Source organism: Rhincodon typus, chromosome 38 (genome assembly GCF_021869965.1).
Source record: "Rhincodon typus isolate 14 chromosome 38, sRhiTyp1.1, whole genome shotgun sequence".
In the NCBI taxonomy this organism is placed as follows: domain Eukaryota; kingdom Metazoa; phylum Chordata; class Chondrichthyes; order Orectolobiformes; family Rhincodontidae; genus Rhincodon; species Rhincodon typus.
This window is the reverse complement of record NC_063369.1, coordinates 1,397,878-1,408,315: the sequence shown is the minus strand read 5'-3', so window position 1 is coordinate 1,408,315 and position 10,438 is coordinate 1,397,878. Positions and strand designations below refer to the sequence as shown.

The following is a 10,438-nucleotide window of genomic DNA, read 5'->3' as shown; positions in this document are numbered from 1 at the left end:
CAGGGGTGGTGGAGGGAGTTCTACTGCAGTAGGGAAGGGGCAGCTCTTTAAGCTATTGTTATTGCTTTATGTTAATTTCTCTTTGGTATTCTTGTACACTCCACCACAATTTCTAAAGAGCTCGCGCAGCCTTTTTAAGCAGCTATCCAATTCCTTTTGAAAGTCATTATTAAATCTTCATCTACCACCTTTCTCAGTCAATGTATTTAAGGTCACAGCAACTCACTGCATAAAGATTGCAAAAATCCTCATGTTACTTCTGGTTCTCTGGCCATTTTCCATCAACTTGTTTCCTCTGGTTATTAAGCAAGCTGCTGCTGGAAGCAGTTTTTCCTCTGAAAATTTTTTCACGATTCCAAAACCCTCCGTCACAAGTTTCTCTGAAATGTCTCTGTTCTGGGGATTAAAATCCCAGTTTCCCAGTCTCTCCACATTATCTGAACTCCCTCATCACTGGTACTGACCCAGTAAACTACCTTCGTACTAATTTAACACATCAACTGAGACCGATCCAGGCTTTGATAATGCTTTGTTATAACTCGCTTGCTTTCTTTCACTCTGCTTTTATAAAACCCAGGATCATATATTTTATTAACAGTTTCTAAACCTCTATGGCAGTGCGCTGATAAGACATTCTACCCAACAGAACAACAGATCTACCCCACTCCTGTCACCACCTGGGACTCAGACACCCTTCCAAGAGGCACTGAACCGATTAACAGCAAGTAACTGTGGCTGACTGACCTCTCTCTCACTCACATGTTGGGAACAGAAACTGCACCCCGCAGCCTCCATACCAAATCATTATACGGCAATAACAGGGGATTTTCCAGAAAGCTTTGATGATGCTTTTGTAATATGTAGTCTGTTGTAACACTAGTTTTCTTCCTTCCCTCTGACAGATGATTCATGGCATTATGGGGACAACCTATGAGATGCTGCTGATTGCAGCTGTACTGATACAGCAGGGAACACAAGCAGGTACACACTACTACTTTCAGATTCTCAGCCCTTGATCATTCTCTATTCGAGCTCACTAAAGGAATATTACAGAATGGAATGAAAAGAGAACAGAAAAATGTGTTAAAATTGTTAGAACTGAGCAGAGAGAGACAGTAACAGTTAAGGGCGGTTTTCAGCGTGCTGGATCATTTATCTTACAGGATGCTGTCTGAGGTTACTTCTAAACATTTGGAGATCCGTTTATTTAGAAGGAGTGGTGTTAGAATCTGAAAATGAATCTAAAACAATTACTGTAACCATTTTTTGTTTGAAGATGAAATAGAGCTACAAAAAATATTTTGATAAGGGGGGGATTTTGTGAAAAATAGGTTGATGCATTCAGCGTCAGTAAGAGCAAAATATTGTAGTTTGGTAAAATGACAGCTGTAATAAAACTGTGAATAGGAGTTAACTCAGTTGCTGGGGAAAAGAAGAGATATTTGGGGAGAAAGGTTCACAGTAAAGGAAAACCTCAGGTGATGGGGTACAAAAACAAATGACAATTAATTTCTAGGTTTTAACCATAAGAGATGTAGAATATAAAAATCAATCACTAATGTAGAACCATGTTAAAAACATACTAAGGTCCAAACCAGGAGCATGACTCTATGACTCAAGCCTGCTCCCACATTCAATAAGATTATAAAAAACCAAGGAACAGTCACTCGACCCGAAACGTTAACTCTGATTTCTCTCCATAGATACTGCCAGACCTGCTGAGCTTTTCCAGCAATTTCTGCTTTTGTTTCAATAAGATTATGTCTGATTACTTTAATCTGAAATCAGCATTCCCACAACTCCTGATAACTTTTCACCCCTCTTGTTTAACACAGATCTTTCTACCTCTACTTTAAAAATATTCAAGGAGTCTGTTTCAACCAGTCTTTCAACGAGAGAGTTCCAAAGATTCATTACCCTCTGCAAGAAATAATTTTGCCTAATTTCTGTTTTAAATGGGCCTAGCCTATCCAAACTTTCCTCACAAGACCACCCATTCATTCCAGTTATAAGTCTAGTACAAACTGAGACCAGTCAGAATACTGTGGACCTTCAACAGGCTTGTTATCAAAGAAAGGATGATGAGATTCATTGAGGTTCTGTCTGGTTTGAGGAACTAGAAAAACAAAGTCTTATAAAACTGAGCCATATTTTGTTAGAATAACACAAAGAACAGTACAGCACGTGAACAGGCTCTTTGGTCCCCCAAGACTGTGCCAGCATATGATGCCTTTCTAAACTAAAACTTTTTGCCTCTGCGTGACACGTATCCCTCTATTCAAGTCAAGTTCCTGTGAGTGACAATCACCAACAATCTGACCTGGTCCACCCACGTTCACTCTATGGCCAAGAAAGCACAACAATGCCTCTATATCCTCAGGAGGCTAAGGAAATTCAGCATGTCCGTAAAGACTCTTACAAATTTTTATAGATGCACTATAGAAAACATTCTATCTGGATGCATCATGTGGTATGGCAACTACTCTTTGTAAGACTGAAAGAAACTACAGAGATTTGTGAACAGAGCCCACTTCATCCCGCAAACCAGCCTCCCATCCATTGACTCCATCTATACTTCCCGCTGCCTCCGGAAAGCAACCAACATAATCAAAGATCCCTCTCACCCGGTTATACTCTCTTCCGTTGGGCAGAAGATACAAAAGTTTGAACAGATTCAAGAACAAGCTTCTTCCCTGCCTTTATCAGACTTTTGAATGGGCCTCTTTAGGGTTAATGTTGATCTCCCTCTGCACCTTCTCATCAGCAGTAACATTGTATCCTGCACTCTTCTATTACCCTGATGCACTTATATAGTAAGATCTGCCTGTAAAGCACATACGACAACACTTTTCACTGTGCCTTCGTACAGGTGACAGCAATAAATCAAATAAAATACTTCCTGCCTAAATATATATCTGTCAAATGCTTCCTAAATGTTGTTACTGTATCTGCCTCCACCACCTCCTCTGGCAGCACATTCCAGGCACTTACCACCTTTTATGTAAAAAACCTGCCTCTCACATCTCCTTTAAAGTACCCCCTTTTACCTTAAACCTATGCCCCCTAGTAATTGACATTCCTACCTGGGAAAAACACTCCAACTATCCATTGTATCCATGCGTCTCATAACTTTGTAAACTTCTATCAGATGTATTTGGATCCTGGTATGTGCGGATGAATGGTCAGTATTGGGGGTGCTGATTATTGACACGATACCTTGTCTCATTCTTTTGCAGTGTTATTTTTGGGTCACCTGTCTAATAATTCTGACTTGGATTTTACCTGCTATAAATTTTCCCTGAATGACACCACTGCTTTTGCAACTGGCACAGGCTTATCCTCAAACTGTAGACTCTTGGCCCAGTCCAGGGTGGGGGTGGGGGGTCCTCTATCCCTAGCCCAGGATGGTTAAGGCATGGAGTCGCTCTTTATCTCTAGCCCAGGAATGTTGAGTCCTGGGTGTAGTTCTCTGTCCCTCCCTCTGTTAGATTGAGGCCTGGTGAGGGTCTCTGTCCTAGCTCAGGGATGGTGAGTCCTGGGTGTAAGTCAGTCCTACACTGTTCAGTGCCTTTCCCCAGGGCTGCAGCTCCACCCAGTGTGCTTTGCAATGTGAAGCGATGATTGCAGCTCTATATCAAAAACAGTGCCATTTCAGTCACTGGGAACAACCAGATCCTTGATGCTGTTGTATTGAGACCAGCCTGGAGAGTGAGTGAAGCACTAAGCGGTTGTCACCTGTTACCTTGTGGCTCAGGTCTCTTGGAGGAAAGGCAAGGCCAGAGAGTGTCGGCTCTTTCCCATTAAAGCTGGAAAGTGTTTAACTGCCAGAGCTCACTTTCCTCCTTATTATTACTCAGACCCATCCCAAGACCTGTTCTGCTTCAGGCACCACAAGAATTCGGCAGTGAATTGTACCTGGAGTCCAAGTGATGTCACCCCCACAAACTACACCTTCTATTTTCAGGAGAAGGGCAGGTGAGTCATCTCATTATATTGATTCAGCAAATGTACAGTCAGGTCCTGTCAGAGAGGGACATGGCTTGGGGGAGGGGGTGGAGAATCCTGCACTCTTTAATCAGAACTTGGTCAGAACAATCTGAAACCATATTTTCTACCTTCATCACATAATCCAAACTTCAATTCCATGCAGTTCTGAAGGGGGTGACATTAACTCTTTGTCTCTCTACACCTGCTGCTTGATCTGCTAAGGATTTTCAGCATGTTCTGTTTCCAACTGTGGAACTATACCCTGTGTGAGTTGATACTTTCAACAGAAGTGGGAGAAATGAGGGGGGAAAGAATGTGTGGCACACACTTCTCATTCTTCCTCTGAACGTGCAATCTTCAGGCTTTTAAAACCCAGATTTTGTATTTTCTCCTCACTGTCTGACTAAAAAGAGTGAAATTATGAGCCGCGTTGCAGAAACGAGCTGGAACAGGGTTGCCTTGAGTATAAAAGATTAAGGAGTGATCAAATGGAGATACTTCAGATGATCAAATAAATTGAAAAATAATGTTTCCGCTGGTGGGCAGTCTAAAACAAGGAGTCCAAAGCTTTAAAATTATTAAACAGAATTTCTAGCACAGGAACAGGCCATTCAACTCAACTGCCCATTCCCGTACTCTGCTCCTCACGAGTCTCCACCTACCTCTCTTTGTTGCATCTAGATCACCATATACTTCTCTGCCTTTCTCCCTCACATGTTTTTCCAACTTCCCCCAAAATGAATCTGTACTATCCACCTCAATCCCTCCCTGTGGTAGCAAGTTCCACACTGTTTCTCTTGTGAAGGCATTTGTCCTGAATCCCTGCTAGATTTAGTGACCATCTTATGTTGATGCTCCCAGATCTGGTCTTGGCCACAACTGGAAACACATTCCATTACATTCACCCCATCAAACTCCCTCACAATTTTAAAGACCTCGATTTGGTCTCTGCTCCCCACCAGGTCTTCTCTTTACTCAGCTATTCTGGGATAATGTCAGGAAATACTTCAGGCACAGGGAAGGAGAAATGTGGAGCTCTCTGCCCCTGAGGAAGTCAGAGATTGATGGATATTCACTAGATGGGGTTACTGAGCCCTGTGGGTGGGACTGAGATGATGAATCAGTCATTGTCTAGTTGAATGGTGAAAAGGCTTGAGAATGAATGGTTCAAGTTTATTTCTATGTTCCTATTTTTAATTAGCTTCACCTTTCACCTATTGTTTTGAACTTTGAAATTTTTGGAACATTGGGGACATAATTTACACCAGGAATGGCCTAACGCTTGTTGAATCCTGTGGCCATCCGACAACCAGTGATGTGTCTTGGAACAAGTGAGCAGTATAACTGTCTATGCTGCTTGAGTTGAGATGAATTCTTATAAACAGTTATGTTCATGCATTGTTGACCTATTCTTGGTTCTGTCCCACAGCACTGATCCAACTGAAATATCGACCTGTTTACCTTCATTGACACTGGAGAGGAAGCAATTCACCGCAGGAAGAACCTACGTTGCCTGGGTAAAGACCAATGGCACAGAAAGAGAGGAAAGCTTAACAAGGCTGGAATTCATCATCGATGACATAGGTACAGAGATTGCTGTCATACTCAATGGGTCAGCATTTCAGTCACACAGCGTACAACTGGCTAAACAAAGGACCTTTGGATAACTGTACCAGGCACTTTAGCTATTTCTGTGCCAAATCAGAGAGGTAACTCAGTTGTGGAGTGGGTTAAACATTTATCTATCATTCCTGAGACCAGGATTCAAATTGAGCTGAGAATGATTTAGCTGCACGTATGTAAGGGTGAAATTTGATGGGGAGGTCAGGTGAACTCTATGAGCTCTGGCTCACCACCAAACAGCAACTTCTCTGACAAATATTCAATAGTTTGTAACACTTCCTCTCACGTGAGTACATGTTCCACATACATTGATTCTCACTAGGACATGATCCAATACACACTGACACTCACTAGAATACAGATCTACACACAATGATTCTCACTGGGGTAAAATTCTACACACACTGACACTCACTATGGTATAGTTCAATACACAGGCTGACTCTCATACAGGTACGAATTGTACACATGCTGACTAACACTGGGATACAGGTTCCGCAGACACTGTCTCTCACTGTGGTACAATTCAATATACACTGACTCTCACTGGGACACAGGTTCCACGCATACTGACTCTCATTGGGCTAAATGTCCATTATTTCAGATGTAAACATATTCCCTTACCTCAACAGCTAAGCAATGGTTTCTGTCATGTTCATGTTGAGTTAGTGACATTTTATGCAGACTGAGTGTTATGATGCAGTGATAGAATCTGGAGCCAGATGGTTGAAATTATCGAAGAGTCAGTCTTGGGTTGGAGTAGGTGTAGTCAATGGTGATGGCTGTCTTTTCAACTGCTTACACTTTCTGAAATTGCTGTGTTGTTCCTCTAGTAAAGCCTCTGTCTCCAGCTGCTGTGACTGGAGAATTGATACAGAACACTCCAAATACCATATGTATTATATGGCAGAAACCCAACAACCTCGATTCATCAAAACATCTTCAGTTCAAGCTTCAGTACAGAGTTGTAGGTCACCTTTCATGGACTGAGGTAAGTCAGTCTTTGCCCTGTCTGTTTGACCCCTTTAAGGGAGTCAAGCGTTGGAGTGCTCTTTAGATGGTGAGAGTAGCAAGTGACAGCAAGGTATGATAAACACAGGCTGGGTGATAAACACCACATAGATTACAGAACAGTTCAGCACAGGAGCAGGTCCTTCGGTCCACTATGTCTGTGTGAACCATGATGCTATTCTAAATTAATCCCATCTGCCTGCACATGGTCTATAACCCTCTGTTCTCTGCCTGTTCACGTGTCTGTCTAAATGCCTGTTAACCGTCACTATTGTATCTGCTTCTACCACTTTCCCTGGCAGTGCAATCCAGGCACCACCACCTTCTTTGTAAAAAACTTGCCTTGCACATCTCCTTTAAGCCTTCCCCCTCTTATCTTAAACCTATGACCTGAGTATTTGAAATTTCCACCCTATCCATACCTTTCAATTTTATATATCTCTATCAAGTTGCCTCTCAACCTCCAACGCTCTAACAAAAACAATCCAACTTTGTCCAAACTCTCCTTTAATGCTGATACACTCCAATCTGGGCAACATCCTGGTAAACCACTTTTTCACCTCTGCAAAGCCTCCAGATTCTCTCTATAGTGTGGCAACCAGATGTGCACACAATACTCCAAATGTGGCCTAACTAAAGTATTTTTTTACAGCTGCAACATTACTTAACAACATTTATATTCAATGCCCCGACCATACACTTTCTTTACCACCTTATTCACTTATGTTGCCACTTTCAGGGAGCAATGGACTTGCACCCCAAGATCCCTCTGTATATCAATGTTCCTAAGGGTCCTGCCATTTACTATATAATTCCTCTTGCATTTGGAGTCCCAAAATGCTTCACCTTTATTTCCATCTGTCATTTCTCTGTCCAACTTTCTAACGGATCTATAGCCTCCTGTATCCTTTGACAGCCTTCCTCACTAGCCACAACTCCACCAATTTTCATGTTGTCTGCAAGCTTATTAATCAGACTACTGACACAGACTTCCAGTCAGTTAATAGCCCTCCACAACTACCCCGCCTGCTATGACCAAACCAATTTTGTACCCAACTTACAAACTTACAGTGGATCCTATGTGACTTAATCTTTTGGACGAGCCTACCATGAGGGACCGTGTCAAATGCTTTAGTGAAGTCCATGTAGACAACATACACTGCGCACCCTCAATCACTTCCATCACTTCCTCAAAAACCTCAAAAAAAATTTGTGACAGAAAACTTCCCCTGTACAAAGCCATGCTGACTATCCCAAATACGTCTTTTTTTCCAAATGTGAGTAAATCCTGTCCCTAAGAATCTTCTCCAGTATTTTCCCTACCACTGATGTAAGACTCACCAGCCTATAATTTCCTGGATTATCCCTGTTGTCCTTCTTAAAGGAACAACGTTAACTATTCTCCAGTCTTCTGGAACCTCACCTGTGGCTAAAGAGGATGTAAAGATCTTTCTAATGGCCCCAGCAATCTCTTCCCTTGCATCCCTCAGTATCCTGGGATAGATCCCAAGGGGTCTGGGGACTTATCCACCTATTTTTCAAGACACCCAATACCACCTCCTTTTTAATATTGACATGCCCTCGAATATTGACATTTCCTCCCCAAATCTTACCATCATCCATGTCCTTCTCCTTGGTGAATACCGATGTGAAGTGCTCATTCAGGACCTCATTCACTTCCTCTCAATCTACGCATTAATTCCTTCCTTTGTCCTTGAGTGGACCTACCCTTTCCCTAGCTACCCTCTTGCTCCTATAATAAGAGCAAAATGTCTTGGGATTCTCCTTAATTCTATTTGCCAAGGGCATTTCATTGCCCCTTTTAGTCTTCCTATTTCCTGTTTAAGTTCTTTCCTGCTTCCTTTATTTCTTGAACAGCCCTGTCTGATTTTCTGATCTTACAATGACTCTCTTTACCATTTAGATGACATTCCCATGAAACCTGGGACATCAGCATCACTTCACTGAGATATTCCAGCAAGGAATTGCTGATTTAATGTGAGCTTCCATGTTGATGAATGGTTTTAAAGGTATCTGATTGGTATCATCAGAGACTAATGTCCAGTCACATGCTGTGAAAACCACAATATTGCCAATGCTGAAATAGCTTTCAAATTATTGACGACTGATATCACACAAACCCCCAACTTTCTCAGCATCACTTCCTGAAATCTGGAACCTGCAGGATTATCCAGGCAAGTCACTGCTCCTGGCTTGTCTGAAGGTTATCAGACACTTGCTGAGATGTGAATCACATACATCTTGAAACTAGTTATTGTTTGAGCACAATGTACATGACTCCAACTCCATCTGAGATCGATGCTCCTGAACTTATTGAATAAAAGCAAAAGACTGGGAATGCTGGAAATTTGAAATAAAAACGCAGATTCTGAAGAAGAAGCATATTGAACTGGAAACGTTAATGCTGTCTCTCATTCATTAGATGCTGCAAGACCCACTCAGTTTCTCCAACACTTTCTGTTTTTATTTGTTCCCGAATCATTGGTCTTCTGAGGTGGAGGCCTCAAGACCTGGGCCATGTGTCTCTCAAACATGACCCAATGGTTTGCCCGAAAGGTGGCCCTCTCAATTTCTCTCCTGTCAGCAGCAGCTTCTCTCCCATCCATCCTTTTCCAGCTCACACTGTTGCACAGGCACCTTGCACAGTGACCCACTGGATTCACTGGAGCCGGTGAGAAACTCTGTGCTGCTACTGGTAAGGAAGATATCACTGTGGAGATGGATCAAAATATCACCCAAGCTGCTTCTGTAGTCAGTGAGCAAAGTAGAGGCTGAAAGCTGAAAGAGAGATTCCAAAATATAACCCAGTTTAATTCTGAGTTGTACTTGACCAGAAAGAATTGCCCACTCACCCTGAAAATGAAACAAAAAAATCTTTGAAGGCTAACAATATGGAACTCCTCCCCACGCAGCAGCTCTCCAGAAAATAATCACATTTTCTGCATTACATTGAAGGTTCCACAGGATGAAATTGGAATCCATGCAACAGCTTACGAGTTGGAGAATCTGCAGCCATTCACACTCTATGAGTTTCGAGTACAATGTGCACGAGAAGGAGAAACAAACAGGAGACTGTGGAGTGAATGGAGTGCAGTGTCCAGCATCAGAACCTCTGAAGACAGTAGGTGGTCATCCATAACTATATAGATTACCATCTGTCATCTCTCACTGTAACGCTCTGATGTAGCTCACACCCCTCACTGTAACCCTCCGATATACCTCACACCCCTCACTGTAAACATTCTGATATACCCCACACCCCTCACTGTAACACACTGATATACCCCACACCCCTCATTGTAAACACTCTGATATACCCCACACCCCTCATTGTAACACACTGACACACCCCACACCCTTCACTGTAAACACTCTGATATATCCCACACACCTCACTGTAAATACTCTGATATACCCCACACCCCTCACTGTAAACACTCTGATATACCCCACACCCCTCACTGTAAACCCTCTGATATACCCCACACCCCTCACTGTAACACACTTATATTCTCCATACCCGTTACTGTAACACACTGATATACCTCAGAGCCCTCACTTTAAACCCTCTTATATACCCCACACTCCTCACTGTCACACACACTGATATACCCCACACCCCCCACTGTAACACACTGATATACCCCACACCCCCCACTGTAAACACTCTGATTTAACCCACACACCTCACTGTAAACACTCTGATATACCCCACACCCCTCACTGTAACATTCTGATATACCCCACAACCCTCACTGTAAACCCTCTGATATACCCCACACCCCTCACTGTAAAC

General features: G+C 42.6%; 1 protein-coding gene across 2 annotated transcripts in view; it reads left to right on the top strand.

Moving 5' to 3' along the window:
* il12rb2l (interleukin 12 receptor, beta 2a, like) overlaps window positions 1-10,438 on the top strand; it is a 27,046-nt gene that overhangs the window by 4,459 nt on the left and 12,149 nt on the right. For both annotated transcript variants that reach the window (XM_020522414.2, XM_048617927.1), the window contains exons 2-6: window positions 903-981; window positions 3,858-3,975; window positions 5,417-5,571; window positions 6,444-6,601; window positions 9,598-9,763. In XM_020522414.2, the coding sequence (XP_020378003.1) occupies window positions 903-981; window positions 3,858-3,975; window positions 5,417-5,571; window positions 6,444-6,601; window positions 9,598-9,763 (676 nt within the window). The remainder of the gene's footprint in view (window positions 1-902; window positions 982-3,857; window positions 3,976-5,416; window positions 5,572-6,443; window positions 6,602-9,597; window positions 9,764-10,438) is intronic.